The sequence below is a fragment of the Musca vetustissima genome, unplaced genomic scaffold (assembly GCF_032173495.1).
Source record: "Musca vetustissima isolate MV318-11 ecotype Yass unplaced genomic scaffold, APGP_CSIRO_Mvet_v1 utg10841, whole genome shotgun sequence".
NCBI classification, from domain to species: Eukaryota; Metazoa; Arthropoda; class Insecta; order Diptera; family Muscidae; genus Musca; species Musca vetustissima.
This window is the reverse complement of record NW_026883530.1, coordinates 235,053-254,213: the sequence shown is the minus strand read 5'-3', so window position 1 is coordinate 254,213 and position 19,161 is coordinate 235,053. Positions and strand designations below refer to the sequence as shown.

At 33.5% G+C, this 19,161-nt stretch overlaps 2 protein-coding genes across 2 annotated transcripts; one reads left to right on the top strand and one right to left on the bottom strand.

Moving 5' to 3' along the window:
* The first annotated feature begins 1,981 nt into the window (after window positions 1–1,981).
* Window positions 1,982–5,963, top strand: LOC133330456 (all trans-polyprenyl-diphosphate synthase PDSS2). Its single transcript, XM_061538891.1, has 4 exons — window positions 1,982–2,379; window positions 4,802–4,991; window positions 5,055–5,604; window positions 5,682–5,963. Exons 1-4 carry the CDS (start codon window positions 1,982–1,984, stop codon window positions 5,951–5,953), a joined length of 1,410 nt encoding a protein of 469 aa, XP_061394875.1. The 3' UTR covers window positions 5,954–5,963.
* A 137-nt stretch (window positions 5,964–6,100) lies between these two features.
* On the bottom strand, window positions 6,101–7,038 carry LOC133330437 (methyltransferase-like protein 22). The gene has a single exon (XM_061538869.1). It carries the CDS (start codon window positions 6,955–6,957, stop codon window positions 6,109–6,111), a length of 849 nt encoding a protein of 282 aa, XP_061394853.1. The 5' UTR covers window positions 6,958–7,038; the 3' UTR covers window positions 6,101–6,108.
* Between the last annotated feature and the right edge of the window lie 12,123 nt (window positions 7,039–19,161).

Below are 19,161 nucleotides of genomic sequence, written 5' to 3'. Positions count from 1 at the left end.
AAATTCTCATCTTCGCTAAAATTCTCAATGGATTCTTCAAGCTGAGTTGCGGATATAGACGATGTGTTCAACCGCAATTTTGTTCTTGCCATTTGTTTGGTGGTCCGCTTTCCCTTTTTGGGGACATCCCGGGGAATATTATATTCTCTGAATATATTTCGGCAAACTGATCTCATGGTTCTTCGATATTTTGTTTATTTTTGCCAGAAAAAAAGTGGCGAAAACGTGCAATTACATCCAAAATATATGGAATTGTTTTGCTTTCCGAATCTATTCAAAATGTTATTCACACGAAGGAACTATGTGAACCGTCATTGTCGGGGATAACATTTTACAGTGAATGTAACAAATGTGTGTGGAAGTGTCTGTTCAAATGACTTAATTAGTTATTCTCAAATGTTAATAAAATTTAAATGCAACAGGAGGCAATTCTTAACCTCTATAACCCAAATTTTTTTCCTGACTTAAGGCTGTATACTACATTTCATAATTAAATATAGATTCCATCAATACAAATGTAAAAGGGAGGGATATTGGACTACTAAAAATATTATACCGAGCAAATTGAAAAACATGGTTTTGATTAATTGGATTATGACTATTCCAGTTTTATTTTTTGTGCAATTATCCTAAATAGGGTATGTACAAAATTTGTCGTCACAACATCATTGCATTCGGGAGATACAGTACATTCTTTCTGAGAAATAAATGTCCAATATCAGGACTTCAGTTTACCGTGAATACTTGTAACATTAGTAGATTCTTGAAGGTTCTGGAATGGAACTATAATTTAGTTTATCTAAAAAATTAATTAAGGCTACGTTTAGACTACTAAATCCTCTCGATCTCAAACGTCAATTCAATTGCGTATACGTTACGTTAATCTAGTTCACAAATCCAGTGGATTATATTTGACGTATACGCTACGGATTTGACATTTGAGTTAGAGTGGATTTCGTAAATCTAAACGTATGTGAAACATAAGGAAATCAGCTGTTTGAATGAAACACATTGTTGGAAGAAAATATTTCAATTGCAAGTCAAAGAAAAGGCAAAAATTACAAATTATTATTTCGTTTGTAGGTGTTTAATAAAAAAAGATGTTGATTTAAGAAAAAATAAAAGTGATTTTTTTGTTTATAGGTTATGTCATATGTAAAATACAAATTTGAACACAAAAATAAATGTTTTGTGTACGCCGCTAATTTTGACACACATAAGGAATTACATATGGATGAAATAAGTGACAACACATATGTAAAATACATATCGTGTAAAAACACCATTAATAACGTGTTGACCTGTTTCTTTTGTTTTTATTGAATGGAATAATAAAATTCTGCATTTAGTTCGATATTTATAAAGCATAATTTTGAATAAATTAAATTTTTTTACATACATTTTTCAAAAAGATATGTTTTTTTATTAAATAATAAATCCTTTCCATTTTTGTCATAAGTAAACACTCGCAATCATAAACAACATAATTGGTCTGTTCCCTTACTGCAAGAATCTACTCGATTTTACTATTTTCTTCGATATCATAAAGGTAAAAAGTGTTATCAGAGTAAAAAATAGTAGATTCTTGCATTACGGGAACATACCACATGTTAACGCCAACTAGTAAAGCAATCTGACGTCTAACGTTGACGCTTTCATTGTAATATTGAATATGCATCTGTCAAATAATGTGGCAATACTGTCACAGCTCTACAGGTGTTTACGTTTAACAGCTGATCAACGACAACGACTTGTAACCAACATTTATGTGAGAAAAGAAATCTTTTGAGCCATTGAAGAGTTTTGAAACGGTTACGTTGTTTAGTGAGTCAAGTTTCACTGTTACAGGTGTTAACAAGAACGCGATATCATACCCGCGAGTGCTGTGCATAAAGCAATATTGTTGCAAAGAAGTAGGCAACAACAAAAAAGATCGAATCGATTACATAGTTTGTTAAAATCAATTGTATTGCAAAACAAAATGCAGTCAAGTAAAATATTGGTGTCACATTGGAGAAAATCCATTCAAGTACAAGTGAATAGAAATTTGGCAATCAATAGGCATTTTAATACAAATCCTGCTGTTGTGCTATCGACAAATAAAACTTTCACTTTCGATCAACAACGACAACAACAGCAAACACAAAAACGTTGGTCAACAACAACGGCTGCAATCAATGGTAATAACACCACCACCAGCGTCAAATCATCTCCACCAAAACATGACTGGGATCGTGCTGTTAGCGAAGCCGAGCGTATTGTTGGCTATCCCACATCCTTTTTAAGTTTACGCTGGCTACTTAGCGATGAAATAGCTAATGTGGCATTGTATCTACGTAAATTAGTTGGTAGCAGTCATCCTCTGTTGAAGACAGCCAAGTAAGTTAAGACAGGTTTACTTCGTTTTGTTGTATTTGTGTATAGAGATAAGATGTGCGTTCATATGTACTGCTGCATGGAGGAATGTATGAATGAAGAAGCATTGTGATGAGCTTGGATTGCGACATCGAGACATCGTTATGTGTGTGAATGGAATGTAAATGTGCGCATTTAGCCATTGTTTACACACAATGTCTTCTTTTTGTTGTCGTTGTTGTTGGTCTTGTTATTTATATAATGTGTGTATAAGCCAGAGACTATGCTATGAAGGTGGTTTAATATTTAAACAACAATTTAGTAATGGTGATTTAAACAATCGTGTTTTTATGGGCTTGGTCAAAAGATGACATTCATTAAAAGTATGGTGGACAGTTAAGATTTCCGGGAGTATCATTCGTAGTAATGATACACGGTTTGCAATGCCATTCCAAACTCGACATAAAAATAAGGAAAGAATGTTTTCCACCAACTGAGAACCCATGTTCAAAACCCATCAAATTTCTAAAACTGGGGTTATCGTTATACTGGATCTACACCTAAATATGGCTTAGCCGCAATAAATGAAATAAAGAATGAATGAAATACAGACAGATACAATTAATCTTTGAACATGACCTGATTGCAGACAGGAACTCTGACATGATTTGATATACAAATTTGAAATGATTTTGAATCCTATACATATATCAAGAAGAGTTAAAGACTAGCGGTCGTATGCATTCCACTTTCCCTTCTGTCTATTACAAATAATAAATTGTATTAATTGAAAATTTGTCAACCGTGTTTTGACTGAAAATTATCTTAGTGTGCAGAAACTAGTTTTTTATTTTTGATTTTGAAATCAGTATCTTGTAAAACAAATCCAGCAAACAAACATTAACTAATACAATGATAGGCTGTATCGAATTCAAGGTTTTTGATCTGTATATAAATGACACAATAAATTATAGTTATGGGCATAATAGGCCTTTATTTAAATTATGTGCCACAACAAAATTTAAAAAAAAAATTTCCCGAAATTGCGACAAAGAGTTTGCATTTTCTTGTGGGATTTTTTTCAATTGCCGCAATTATTTTCTTTAGTGAAATGTAATAAATAGCCAAAAAGGAATGTAGTAAGTCGGACCGGGCCGACTTTGGGTATCGGAAGAAAATATATATAAGAGCTATGTCTAAATCTGAACCGAATTTTCCATTTCCAATTCGGATCGTAAATGCGACCTGTTCTTTGTTTACAATTTAACATGACAGACAGACGTACGGATATCCATAAATCGACTTATAAAGTGATTCTAGGTGCTCCATTTACATAAAATCGGACGAAACTACATACGGGAGCTATATCTAAATCTGAACCGATTTCAACCAAACTTGGCATACATTAATCTGGACCTAATTCAATACTCTGTGCAAAATTTTGTCTCAATCGGACCAATATTGGCATAAAATCGAATCTGAATCGATTTTCTCAAATTTCAATAGGGTTTGTCCTTGGGCCAAATAAATCATATGTGCCAAATTTCATCCAAATCGGGTCATAAATGCAACCTGTACTTTGTTCACAAAAATACATGACCGGACGGACAGACGGACATGCACAAATCGACTCAGTAAGTGATTCTATGCATACCCAACATACCATTCAGTAATCAAATCTCAATACCACTTGAGAACAAGCTTATAATAATAGTTGTTCTTAAGCGTAATATTAAAAAAATGTTGTTAAAATTTGACTTCACAAACAGTTTTCAACTATGCTTGATAAACTATTGTTGTACACAAATGTTTCTCAAGAGTTGTATATTGAGATGACTAACCTTTATACATACTAGTTAAGATAAAATTACATTTGTAAACAATCGAAATGTAATATCAAACAATTATTAATAAACATTTCTCAAGATTATCTCAAGACTTTTTCAAGCTTAATGCTTTTGTGGTAAGCTTAATATAATATTATTCTCAATACTTTTGGTTTGTTGGGTATTCTCAAAAGAAATGTTACAAACATATGCACAAAGACATAATACCCTGTATCACAGGGTGGTGAAGGGTATACAAATTGGGTTGTGGTTCAACGACTTCTGTTGTTGTTTGCTTTGAAAGTTTTTCAGATTCACTTGGATCATCCCAAATGCACTGCAATCCATTAAAATAGAAATCAACCTTTTTTTTGGTTTAACAGTTAAGTTTGTTAATTAAAATTATTCGTTAACTTTTGCAACATAACCTTGCTGTTAATCAAAACTGAATACATGCATTCATTTGTGTTGAACATTGAACTGTTACGACCTTGACTTTTTACAACACCAACTAAATTTTTTATGTTTCATGCAAAAAAAAAAAAGTAATCTACAATTTTTATAATACTACAACAACAATATGCAAGAAAATAGTTTCATTTTTAATTAAATTTTTTCAGAGGTCTTTTGTATAATGGCAAAAATACCATGCAGGCCTGGGGTCTAATTGTTCTACTCATATCCAAAGCTGCTGGTCATGCACCATCTGTACCCGATATGGAGCAGGATAAAAGTGCTGGAGTTTTGCACAGTCAACGGGGTCTGGTGGAGGTTACGGAAATGATACGTATATCCCATTTGATTCACAATGTGAGTAGTCGCCAAATAAAGGATATAATTTATTAAAAATTAATTTATTTTCCCCCTTTTTAGAGTTTAGTTAATCTACAGCGTTCCACCAAAGCCAGCCAAGACAGTGCCTCCTATGATGACATGACCTTTGGCAATAAAATCGGTTTGCTGATTGGTGACTATTTACTAAGTCATTCCAGTGCAGAAATGGCCAATTTGAGAAATCAAGTTGTTGTAGAAATGATTTCTTCGACTGTTCGTGACTTTAGTGAATCGGAATTTATCGGTGAACGAGATGAACAAAATAATCCCTTGCCATCAAGACCGGGCACGAAACCTTTGCAACAGACCAGCAAAACAATTAGTACAACAGATATTGATTTCTGTCGCGAAGATGTCTTGAAACCCATGAATATTAATAAATATTTGGGTGATCCGGAAAAGGAATGGGAGGCACGTAATATTTTAAATGTTGGCAGTTTGTTGGGCAAATCATGTTCGGCCTCTTTGCTGTTGGCTCAACAAAGTGAGGAATTGCAGAAGAAGGCATATTTGTTTGGTAAACATTTGTCGTTGGCCTGGCAGGCATGTATTGATGCGGAACCATTTCAATTATCATCACTTCCATATGGTGAGTAGTATCAAAGAACGTGGAACATTAATTTTATTTAAATATTTTAATCATGTTCTTTTCTAATATCTTTTCAGATACCACATTCAGTCTGGTGAGTGCTCCCGTTTTATTCCATTTGGAATATGATCCAAAACTTTATGATGAAATTGAAAAGGGCAAAGTTAGTGTTGAAAATGTTGACTACAATAAAATACACAAAGCGATCCTGCAAGGACCCGGTCTAGAGAAAACAAAACAATTGCAACGTAAACACACAACGGCAGCTTTAAAGGTACTCGAAAGTTTCCCCAACAATGATGCCCGCAAGGCATTGGAAAATATAATCTTAGCAATGCAAGATTTATAAAATCAAAGACGCGAACAATATTTAGATTTTAAGAAATAATTTATATAAATACCTATATATAATTTTAACTTGTAACTAAAAATGTATGACCATAAAGAAAAACAATAAAGACACATAGTATATTTATACAAATTTTCTAGCAAAAACAATCAAATTCAAGACTTTGTTATTTGCAACAAAACTAAATGCTTACAACGTTCATATTTAAAATACTGTGGGAAATCTGTCTCAATATATTTAAATTTCCAAGGTTTATGCAAGGTCTGTTTGAGGAAATACTCGAACATTGGCGCAACAGCATCCATTTCAGAGAATGTGAACACATAACGTTTTTCCAAGGCTACAAATATTTCTTTCTTTCTCCCACTTATTTGTTCGCGTTGGAAGATGGCATCTATTACCTTGATGAAGGCATTGGTCAAATCGTCATCATATATGACATCAGCTGCCACCACAATGTCACTCTCATCAATGGCCTTTAGCAGTTGCCTTGAATATTCACTTTCGGGTTTCATAAAATCATATTCCATAACATCAATTTTGCTGGTATCGCATAATTTTGAATTCAACTTTACATTGTTTCTAATCAAATCCAATATACCACCAATATCAACATCGGTGCACACAACTTTCTTTACATATAATGCTGCGGCAAGGCTGGTCAAACCCACTCCTGCTCCCAATTCCATTATAGTTTTATCTTTGAACTCATCACGGCGATGGAAAATATAATCAGCCAACAGTAGTGCACCTCTCCAAACTTGCAAACCCACCAATTTTATTTCAGTTGCTTCCGAATGTTGCAATTCAATAGTACCACATGTCGTGGCATCACTTTTCTTCTTTCGGGGGACAATCAAATCACCATCTTTATCCACAGTTGGCTTGAGAACCTCATCATCGGCGGGATAAACAAACTCAAATTTGGACGTTACTTTACCATCCTTTCCCTTGATGGGTTTGAAATTTGTTTCCTTGTATATTTCTGAGGTTACCGTATACATGTTCCTGAACTTGAACTTGGAATGGGGAACTTTATGTAACAGATTCCTCTATGTTTTTGTTTATTAAACATTTTACATATAGTTTTTTTCGCTGGGCCATTGAAATATATGAAAAAAATCAGAATCAGAAGATTACTCTGCATTGCCGGTTATTGAAGAGTAACGCCGTTGACACAGCAATGTATTCTAGCACTGAGGTAATGACATGTTTACATTACAGGGTTTGACAGAAAAAAAATGAAATAAAAGATATTTTTACATACATTAAAGTGGTATATTTTCAATAATGGCATATTCACAACATTTCAATATTAATTACATAACTTTTGTTGGAGTTTTTAAAGGCATACGAGTCGAATTGGGCCAAGAAACAAGAGAATGCCCATGGTATAATAAAAAGTGGTAATAGTAAAATAAAATAAAAATGCTGTTGTTGTTATACAAGCCCTTATTGGCATATGTGCTGTCAGTTTTTCTGTATATACGACATTATTAATGTTTGTCAAAATTGGTACTTTAATGTTCACACGTGTAAATGTACTTTTTATTATTTTTTCCTTCAACTAATTTAACTTCATTTCTTCGAATTATTTTCTATCAGAAATATGTTTCTATTAACATAGGTAAAATTTTACAGTACAGATGACATTGATGGCTCGTGTATCAAGGCCTTTAGTGTGCCCGATATCTATTAATAGTACGTTTACATTTAACCGGATTTCGTTAATCCAGTGGTTTTCAATTGTCAATTCATTTGCATATAGGTCAAATCCTCATAAAGCAGGTTAACCGGTAAAAATTTCTAATGTATATGCCGTTTAAAGGTACGTTAAGATTTTCGAAATCCACTCGATTTGTGAACAGGATTAACGTGGCGTATACGCAATGGAATTGACGTTTGAGATCGAGTGGATTTAGTAGTCTTAACGTAGCCTAATGCTGCTGTTAAAATTGATATTTGTGTGAATTGAAATAATAAAACCCAACATTTAAAATATGTTAAAATAAGCATATCTACAATGTCAAATAAATTGAAATATATTCAAATTTAATTGAAATAAGAATGATGTTTTAACGGGTCCACCTGGAAGTAATTACTTTGTTATAGATGAAAGAAATACTTAATTATATTCCCTACTGGGTTTTGGAAAGAAATCATAGCCATTCATTCATTTTTCTCGTTTTTAGTTATGTGTTGAAAAAATGTAAAAAAAAACGTTTTTTTTGTTACTCAACTCAAGCTGCCCTATCTTGTATTATTGTACCATGGGTTTAGTAGTCTAAACGCGCTCTTATCTTAATAATGTGCATTATCTCGATTTAATTACTTAATTTTATTTACTTTAATTTTATTAAAAAAGTCAGTTCGTTTTTTAATAGTTTTCTGAATATAGATGGAAAAGACATTTTATTTTTTTTTTATTATTTTATTTATTTACTCAATACAAAGAAAGCTTCTATGCCAATTATACATGTATTGGAAATAACAATAATAAAAAGAGCTAAAACTCTGGTAGTGATGTTATACCTTATTAATATTATTAAAACTAATAAAAATTTAAGAGTAAGAAAAATTAAATTAAATGGCTCCCCAGCCAATATGAATGCTGACAACAAAACAAAAAAGTTTGGATCCCATAACTACATGTGTAATGTAATTAAATTAACCATTGAGAAATGATTTTAACAATTTAGAGAAGTTGAAATATGAATAAGAGAATACTCTCATTGAATTAGGCAAACAATTCCAAATTCTGTAGACACGAACCACAAATGAGTGCTCATAAATTGATGATCTGACCAAGGGTACTTCGATCTGCACGTTGCGAGAGAATTAATAAATGTAAATTGCTTGACTAAAATTTCAGGCTTTTGCAATTTTATAACCTTATAAAAATGAAGAACTATGCGCTGACTTATATAGTTCCGGCAAGTACAACCAAGAAAAACAGATGTTAATTCAAATGCGCGAACATGATCGAGTATCCCAAGTTTGAAAACATATCTTACTACTTTGCGTATGATCTTTTCTAATCTGTTTAAGTTATAAGACCAAGTACCAGAGTATACTTCAATACCATAATTAAAGATAGACATCAAAAGCGAAAAGGCTAAACGTTTTCTTATGTTCTCTGGGGTGTAAGCTCTAAGACTATACAATCTCCTTAAAGTGAAACATATTTTCCTAGATATGTCATTGATATGATCATTAAAATTAAGGCAAGAGTCAAGTATTATCCCCAGACATTTTAGGGAACGTACAAATTCTATCATTTGTCCATTTAAAGCAATCTTTGGACAAAGAGTCTCCTGATGGCGTGTGTGAAAATAAATGGCTTTTGTTTTTGCAGCGTTTATTTCCAACTTATTCATTGTCAATATGTTAGATGTGTTGTAACATGAAATCGGCGAGAGTGTATTATGGCTTTGTGTCATACTCAGCTGTTGTTGGTATGCCATCAATTTTTATTGTTTTGCCTCGGCTCAGCTCATCGTCCTCACTCGACCATGCACAACAGTATATTAAAGAAAAATAACATTAAAGGGTCACGATAGCGATACAGATGTTTGATATTGTTGTTGTGGGTACCCCAGATGGTGTATGGGTACCTTGAGCCCTCCCACGGATTTCTTCAAAATCCCCTGCGGGTTTCTTCTTTTGCAGGAAACCCCCTAAAACATTTTCATTTGGCTGGACCTACCTTATTTCACCATTAATAAATGACTAACACATTTTCACTTCACCGTTACAAAAATTCATTATTCCCTTTTTATTTGTATCGGGATTCATATATAGTACATTATGACATTAAGTTTGTATTATATGAGTGAACATTATATTAAAGCAAAGGTAGGAATATGAATAGTAACAAAATACCTATATTGTTCTATGTTTATCCCAACATAAATTCAATAAACAGAAATATGCAAACATATGAGAATTTGTAAAATAAATCTCGACCCTATTGAGCTCAAGAGGTAAGATATTCGGTCACCTTCTAGACCGGGTATGACTGAAAAGCTACTAGTATTTAATAGGGATCAACATTTACATACAATAATAGTTAGAAAATATAATATAATAATATGAATGATAATTTGAATTATTTCATTAGTTTTTAAATATTCAATGATGGAAATCGTTTTTTTTTTAATTCTCAAAAAAAAAATATTAATTTAATTATTTCAACGTTAGATTGCTATTCAAATAATCAATCTTTTGAAGTCTTCCAATAATTACTCGTCCAGCAAGTTTAAAATAATTAATTTTATTAATTATGAAATAATTAATTTTAATAATTATTTAAATTTTGAAATATTTAATTTTTTTATTGTGAAATAATCAAGTTTAATAATTATTTGGGCTTGAAATAATTAATTTTAATAATTATTTGAGTTAAAAATTTGAGTTTAATTTTATCAAAACTTAATTTCATTAATTATTTAAATTATATAATAATATTAACAATTTACTTATTATAGTATAATTAATTTTGTTAATTATTAGACCCTCAGATAATTATTTTTTTGATTTAAAATAATTAATTTAATTAAGTTAATTTTAATTTCTTTAAATTAATGATAGATTATAATTCAAATAATTAATTAATATTTTTTTTATTAATCGATTTCATTAATTTATCAATTTCTTGATAATCGAATTTCTAAATGATTAATGTGATCGAGAATCAAAAAAAAGTTTATTGTAAAATCGACTAAAATTCTAATTTAATAATTTTTTTTTTTTAATGATTAATTATTATAATTATTTGGTTTTCAATTATTCATTTTTCATTTCAAATAATCTCAAAATTAGATTATTATTCTAGATTTTTCATAAATTTTAATGAATTCAGTTTTTTTCTTTTTTTTTTTTTAAATAATTTAAACGATTAAAGCTATTTCACAAACTTTAATTATTAATCATCTTCGACAACTATCGTTGTTTGTAACTGTACTGTATCAAAAATTTTTGGAACACAAAAAAGAAAAGAAACGAAAGCACATGGGCTGCTTAAAATAACGGTAATATGCCGTTATATTTGCACTATATATACATAAATGTACGTAAGTACAATGTATGTTTTTCAGATCGGCTGTCCGTCGATGAATATATAGAAATAATAGTATCCGTATTTTCCTGCCTGTGGCAGAAAAATACGAATAACTAATGATGATATATTTTCTTTACACTAAATGCTTACTGCGGTGATGGGAGAAGCGCACTCAGGTCTTACAAAAAAACTTCAGCAACTGGAAGGCTGGACTTTATTGAGATGGTTTTAAATGGTTGATGCAACAGCTTGTGGTTGTCGTAGTACCAAATGGTTTCACACAATGGTGGTGATAAATTGCAATGGGTTGTAGTTGGGATTACTGCCAATGGGTTCTGGTGGTGGTCACTGTATATGGGTTGGAGTGGTGGTCACTCTCAATGAGTTGTGGTGGTGCCGGTGAAAGAAACCCGGTATTGGAATGGTAACAATGGACAAAAATGCAAACTGTGGTCGTTGGTCAATAGCAATTGGTAATGGCAGCGTGGTAGCAATTTAAATAAGTGCTGGTTGAGGCCGAAGCCTACGCTCCCATGTGCCCAAAGAAATACCTGTTGCCAATAAGAAACAAAAAAAAATGCACAACTATAACAATGCCTTATCTGCATGAAAGGATTTTGATCCAACTCACTCTATACAAAAAAAATCCCGGGCGCCGTCAAAATTCTGATGGTAGTAAATTCGGAGCACTCACTTTTTATTCACAATTAGCACGATTCACTTTTATTTTATTTTTTTCTCCAATTGCCGCCTTGATGAGTTTGAAACAAATGACAGAATGCAAATGGCGTTCTTTTGCATTCCCTTTGTAAACGATTAGGCTGTTCGTAATCGAAAATGTCACCTTGCAAAAAAAAGGGGTAATCGATAACCGGTAGCCGTCAGGCTATCAATGCATCGACCACAATGCGGGCGATGTTTACGCTGCGCATTGCGTTAACCGGCTGACATAACAAACCCGAACATGTTGACGCAGGCCAGCCGAAGTCTAACTGATTTGGGAAGTCAACCGTGATGTGTACGAAAAGTGGGGAAGAACTGCGACCCTGAGATTACGAAACTCATTCTCTACCGATTTAGCTAGCCGGGCGACTACTTGTTTGGTACCATATGTTGCAGGTCTTTCGAATGATAGACCCCTATCTTCCTACCGTTCAAATCTTCAATCTCGTAGAGTGAGGTCCCTACCTTCTGAACAACTCTGCATTTGACAAACTTCTGACATAATTTTGAATTAAGATGGCGGGAAGCGTCACTCAAAACAAAATTCCTCCTCAGTATTTCCTGTCCCGGTTTAAAGCTAACTTCGCGAGATCGAGTGTTGTAACGTGTTGCCGATTTTTCGAAAGAATCGTGCAATTTACTTTTAATCGTATCTCGGACTAAGTGCAACATATCGTGTTTCGGAACAATATCTACCGTGCCGTCCTCTAGAATCCCAAGTTTGTGTGCCAAATCGTATTCACTCGCGTGTGTGATCATGTGTGTGCCAAAAAGTGAAAAATATGGTGTGAAGCCGGTCGAAGTGTGAAGCGTGGATCTTAATGAACATTCGATTGAGGATAAATATCTATCCCAATCCTTTTGATCCTCCGATACGTAAGATCGAATCGCTGCGATAATGGTCCGATTGACTCTCTCGGATGCATTCGCTTGTGGAGAGTACACCGCGTTACGAATCTGCTTACAACCATACTTTTGTAAAAATGAAGTGAATTCGGACGAGATAAATTGTTTTCCATTGTCCGAATGGACTAATTGTGGTACACCAAACTTGTGAAATACTTCGGCTTCTAGAAATTTAATAACATTTTTCGAATTTGCCTTAGCTAGTGGTTTCAAAAGAACAAACTTCGTCAAGTGATCTAAAACAATCAGAATAAACGCGTTACCTAACCTCGATCTCGGAAACGGTCCAATAAAATCGATAAAAATCTTTTGCCATGGCCTGTGTGTGACAGTTTCGTTTCCCATCTTGCCTCGTAAAATTTTATTTGGAGCTTTTGTCTCCTTGCAAACGATACAACCATTAATGAAATCTCGAACTTGTTTTGCCATTTTAGGCCAATAAAAATACTGTCGAAGTGCCGCGATCGTTCGACCTATACCACAGTGACTAGAAGATTTGTGTGTGTTCTCGATAAGTGATTCGGTTAGGTTACTTGGAACCCAGAGTTTCCAAATGAAATTTTCGTGGACTGAAGTGCCATCAGACGGAAGTGTCTTTTTATAAACAAACGAATCACAAACTTTAAAATCGGGTAAACTGTCTTGGTTCTCGAGCACCATGCTGACTATCTGTGAATATTCTTCACTTTTAAATTCGGGAGATTCTAAATCAATTAAAGGTTTTTCATCGATAAACATGTTGATTTCGTCCATGTGCAAACGGGATAATGTGTCCGCGACTACATTTTGTGATCCTTTACGGTGCTGGATATCAAAATTAAAAGCTTGGAGCTTTAAACTCCATCTTGCCAACCGACCGCTGAGATCCTTCTGTCTCATCAACCATTTCAAAGCGCTGATCAGTAATTACAGTGAAAGGCATAAGTTCAATAAAAGGACGGAACTTCTTGATAGCACTGATGACAGCTAAGCACTCACGCTCTGTTACACTGTAATTCCGTTCTGCCTTGGATAGCTGAGCGGAATGAAATGCGATGGGACGTTCCAGACCTTCAGCGTCCAGTTGGAACAAGACTGCACCAAGACCCAAATTAGAGGCGTCACATTGGACATAAAATCTTTTATCAAAAACAGGATGGTTCAGTACAGGACTAGTAGTCAAAGCTACTTTCAACTTGTTAAAAGCATCGATGGCCTGATCATGAAAACAAAAAGATTTACCTTTCTTCAACGTGCTTGTGAGAGGAGCGGTAATTTCGGCATAGTTTCGAATGAAACGCCTGAACCAAGAGGCCATTCCCAAAAATCTGCGAACATCGCGTGTGTTCTTAGGAATTGGTATATCGGTAATGCTGTTTATCTTTGAAGGATCTGGCTTGAGCTTCCCCTCACCGACAATGTATCCTAGATATCGCAACTCTCGACGACAAAATTTAGATTTCTTCAAGTTAATGGTCAGGTTTGCTCTGGTCAACATCTCTCCTACCTTGCGCAACAGATCGACATGAGTCTCAAAATCTGGCGAAACCACTAAAAGATCGTCAAGGTATACGAAAACCTTGTTCCGCAGTTCCGGTGAGATCACTTTATCCATCAACCGACATAACCGCTGAGCTGCATTACACAACCCGAACGGCATGACAGTGAATTGATAATGTGGTCTCCCCGGTACTGTAAACGCAGTTTTCGGACGGCTGTCAGCTGCCAGAGGTACCTGCCAGAAGGCATCTTTCAAATCTATGCTCGAAATGAAATATGTATCTTGCAAACGACCTAGCAATGCATCAATAAAAGGTAATGGATACGCATCTTTGATGGTGACTTCATTCAACTTGCGTGCATCCAGACATAACCTATTCTTCTCCCCACGACGCACAAGAGTAACTGGTGAATTCCACGGTGAAGTACTCGGCTCGATGACTCCCAAACTAAGCATGCGATCAAGTTCCTGATAAATTAAAGATTCCACTGCTGGAGAAACGGGATAGTGACGTTGTTTAACCGGAACGGCATCACCAGTATCGATGACGTGTTCCTCTAAATGAGTTTTCCCCAAACCATATTTGTCAAAATCACGAAAACTTTCTTTACTCTTCTCGAGCAGAGCTATCTGATCATCATTAAGAATATGTAAATCAGAATCTTCAACTTTTGGACTGATCTCTAAACTGCTTATAAGCTTCGGAGCAATATTAAATGCTTTCCAGAAATCGACACCGCAATACATAGAGTTTTCGAGACCCGGAATAACATACACTTCCATGGTCTTCGTCATATCATCAAATGTAAGGTCTACCCTAATTTTTCCGGCACAAGTAACACGCTGTCCATTAGCAGTACCTACACTACACTTGAAAACAGGAATAATCTTAAGATTCAATTTTTCAATTAAAGAAATACAATTTTTGCCTAAGCAGGTCACTGTTGCTCCACTATCAAATAATGCCAAAACCGGTTCTCCATTAACTAGAACTTCTCGAAATGGACGAGGATCGTTAAATCCCAATTCAGAAAATTTTGCAGATGAAATAGAAATTCGTTTTAAACGACGGATACGATACCGCTCTCGAGCTTTCAAAATACGTTTGGAAATACAAATGGGTTTTACGGAAACTTCGGAGTTGAAAATACGCTCACGAACTTTCAAATAGTTCGCCATTCGAATATGAAAAGGCTGAGTTATGTCAGGTTTTGTTTTTGCAGAGTGTTCAGATGGCTTGGTTATAACAAAATTCGGGTCAACAACAAAAGGATCGGTAGAAGTAGACTTACCATTTACAGATAGTCAATCTACTGTTTGAGTAGAAACAGACTCAGATTTGGATTCAATTTTTGAACGACTGCCTTGCTTGCATTGACTACACTGAGGAGCAGTAACACCAGGTGCACCACAGCGAAAACAGAATAATGAACGTTGAGAACTGGTGCATTGCTTGAACCCGTGACCGCTTTTACCACAGTTCCAACAATGTCCAGTATCGTTCTTTGAAACACCAATTGGCTTATGTCGCAACCTCAATTCATCAACTTCTTCAACCAAATCATCAACTTCGGAATCAAAAAGTTCGTTTACTGCACGAGGAGAAAAGTTGCTTCTAGATCGCTGAAAAGATTCCCTATCCAGAAATTCTTCGGCTTTCCTGCACTCGCTTCGTAATCCCTCAACTGAATAAGCACCAGCACTGAATATTAAATGAGCTAATCTGGGTTTCAGACCAGCCTTAATAATATCAATGACCTCGTAATCTTTCAACGGATTGCTCAACTGAGACCTCAAACTAGTTATGGCATCAATATATTGGCTTGCAGATTCCTCCCGACCTTGCTTACGATCCATGATCTGCCTCAACACGTCTAAATTGGACTGATATTTCTGAAATTCACGTATAATAGAAAGTTTTAAATTCGCCAGGTTCATATTCGGATGCAATCTGATTTGTGCCCAGTACCACTGATTTGCACGTCCTTCCAACAAATGATGGAAACCATCTAAAAGATCTTGATCCGAACAACCATAACTTCTCTGGAGTTTCTCCACTCTAAAAATAAAATCCTCCACTTGCGGAGTTTTAGAAGTAGCATCAAAACGGATTCCCCATTTACTAATGTACGGATACTTGGGTTTATTGAAATAATCTCGATTCTCATATGATGGCATATAATTGTGGTTAAATCTACCTTGATCATCTTCTCGGCGATTCTGATTGGAATTCCTGTCGAAAGTTGGAAATTCATGTGGCCAATCTATGTTTCTAGAAGGAGAATTCGACTTTTCCTGAGATAAAGATGTCTGAGATAACGCTGTCTTAACCGCCTGTGCAACTGCCTGCTGCATTTCGCTGCGCATAACCTCAATCATCGACTCCCTGGTCGCACCTAAAGCTGACTCAACTACTTCAACTATTCCTGGACTACTTAATCGACCTTGCGGTTCATTCACACTATTGCCGCGGATGGTCAATGGACTATAGGAAGGCTGACTGATAGAGTTTTCGTCTCCCGTGACAGGGGTTGACTGTATCACAGTTTCCTCACCATCTACATCAGGCTGAGTAACTGGAAGTATGCCTGCGGCATGACTGGTAGATGACTCCGTATTTAATTCCATCTCTCCGGTTGCCCTACTGTTGGACCTAGTTGTCCTGCCTTGCGTTTTAGGTGGAAGTGGCATAATAATTAAAATTAAAAAAAAAACAATACCAGAAATATACTTAAAAAAAAATAACAGAAAAATAAACCAAGATAAAAAACCTGAAAATAAAGTTGAATGCCAAATGTAATTTAGAATGTAAATGTAGAATAATTGTCTTTGCCGTAATCTAAATTAGAATCTGTAAAATTTCGAAGTTTTAGAAATCTTTTAACCCTCAACAATAATTAACATAAAATACCATAAGAAAAATATCCAAAAACAAAACGATATAGATCTGATATAAAATCTTCCAAAATGTTCACTGAAATTCCGCAAAAAGAAATCATAAAGAATATGTTCAAGAAAAAGTATAGTATATATATATGTAACGATAAGGTGAAATATGAATATAGGTTAGGTTCCAGCCAAATAAAAGAAACAACAACTTTGTAACCATCAAACATCTGTAAAGATCATCTTAAAAATTTTACCAATAAAATTCTGTTTGTATCAATATACCAAATAAACATATCTAATACCGCAAATTAGTAGCTTGACATAAAAATCTGCAACTAATGACTATGTACTAGCATTGTTTAAAAATAGAAAAACAAGAAACTTGACTATATTTTGTCGCAAGATTGAACCTTGTTATATACACAACTGTTCAAGACGAACAAAATAGTTTATAAGAAGATGGAGATCTTATAACAATTGCATGCATTGATTTGTTTCTGACGCAACTGAGTATTATAATTTAATAATACCTCAGGACTCAAAAATCAAACCGATGACACTAAAAATCAAAATTTGCTTTACGTTGGGCGCCATTTTGTTGTAACATGAAATCGGCGAGAGTGTATTATGGCTTTGTGTCATACTCAGCTGTTGTTGGTATGTCATCAATTTTTATTGTTTTGCCTCGGCTCAGCTCATCGTCCTCACTCGACCATGCACAACAGTATATTAAAGAAAAATAACATTAAAAAGTCACGATAGCGATACAGATGTTTGATATTGTTGTTGTGGGTACCCCAGATGGTGTATGGGTACCTTGAGCCCTCCCACGGATTTCTTCAAAATCCCCTGCGGGTTTCTTCTTTTGCAGGAAACCCCCTAAAACATTTTTATTTGGCTGAACCTACCTTATTTCACCATTAAATAAATGACTAACACATTTTCACTTCACCGTTACAAAAATTCATTATTCCCTTTTATTTGTATCGGGATTCATATATAGTACATTATGACATTAAGTTTGTATTATATGAGTGAACATTATATTAAAGCAAAGGTAGGAATATGTATAGTAACAAAATACCTATATTGTTCTATGTTTATCCCAACATAAATTCAATAAAAAGAAATATGCAAACATATGAGAATTTGTAAAATAAATCTCGACCCTATTGAGCTCAAGAGGTAAGATATTCGGTCACCTTCTAGACCGGGTATGACTGAAAAGCTACTAGTATTTAATAGGGATCAACATTTACATACAATAATATATAGAAAATATAATATAATAATATGAATGATAATTTGAATTATTTCATTAGTTTTTAAATATTCAATGATGGAAATCGTTTTTTTTTTAATTCTCAAAAAAAATATTAATTTAATTATTTCAACGTTAGATTGCTATTCAAATAATCAATCTTTTGAAGTCTTCCAATAATTACTCGTCCAGCAAGTTTAAAATAATTAATTTTATTAATTATGAAATAATTAATTTTAATAATTATTTAAATTTTGAAATAATTAATTTATTTTATTGTGAAATAATTAAGTTTAATAATTATTTGGGTTTGAAATAATTAATTTTAATAATTATTTGAGTTAAAAATTTGAGTTTAATTTTATCAAAATTTAATTTCATTAATTATTTAAATTATATAATAATATTAACAATTTACTTATTATAGTATAATTAATTTTGTTAATTATTAGACCCTCAGATAATTATTTTTTTGATTTAAAATAATTAATTTAATTTTTTAATTTCTTTAAATTAATGATAGATTATAATTCAAATAATTAATTAATATTTTTTTTATCAATCGATTTCATTAATTTATCAATTTCTTGATAATCGAATTTCTAAATGATTAATGTGATCGACAATCAAAAAAAAGTTTATTGTAAAATCGACTAAAATTCTAATTTAATAATTTTTTTTTTTTTAATGATTAATTATTATAATTATTTGGTTTTCAATTATTCATTTTTCATTTCAAATAATCTCAAAATTAGATTATTATTCTAGATTTTTCATAAATTTTAATGAATTCAATTTTTTTCTTTTTTTTTTTTTTAAATAATTTAAACGATTAAAGCTATTTCACAAACTTTAATTATTAATCATCTTCGACAACTATCGTTGTTTGT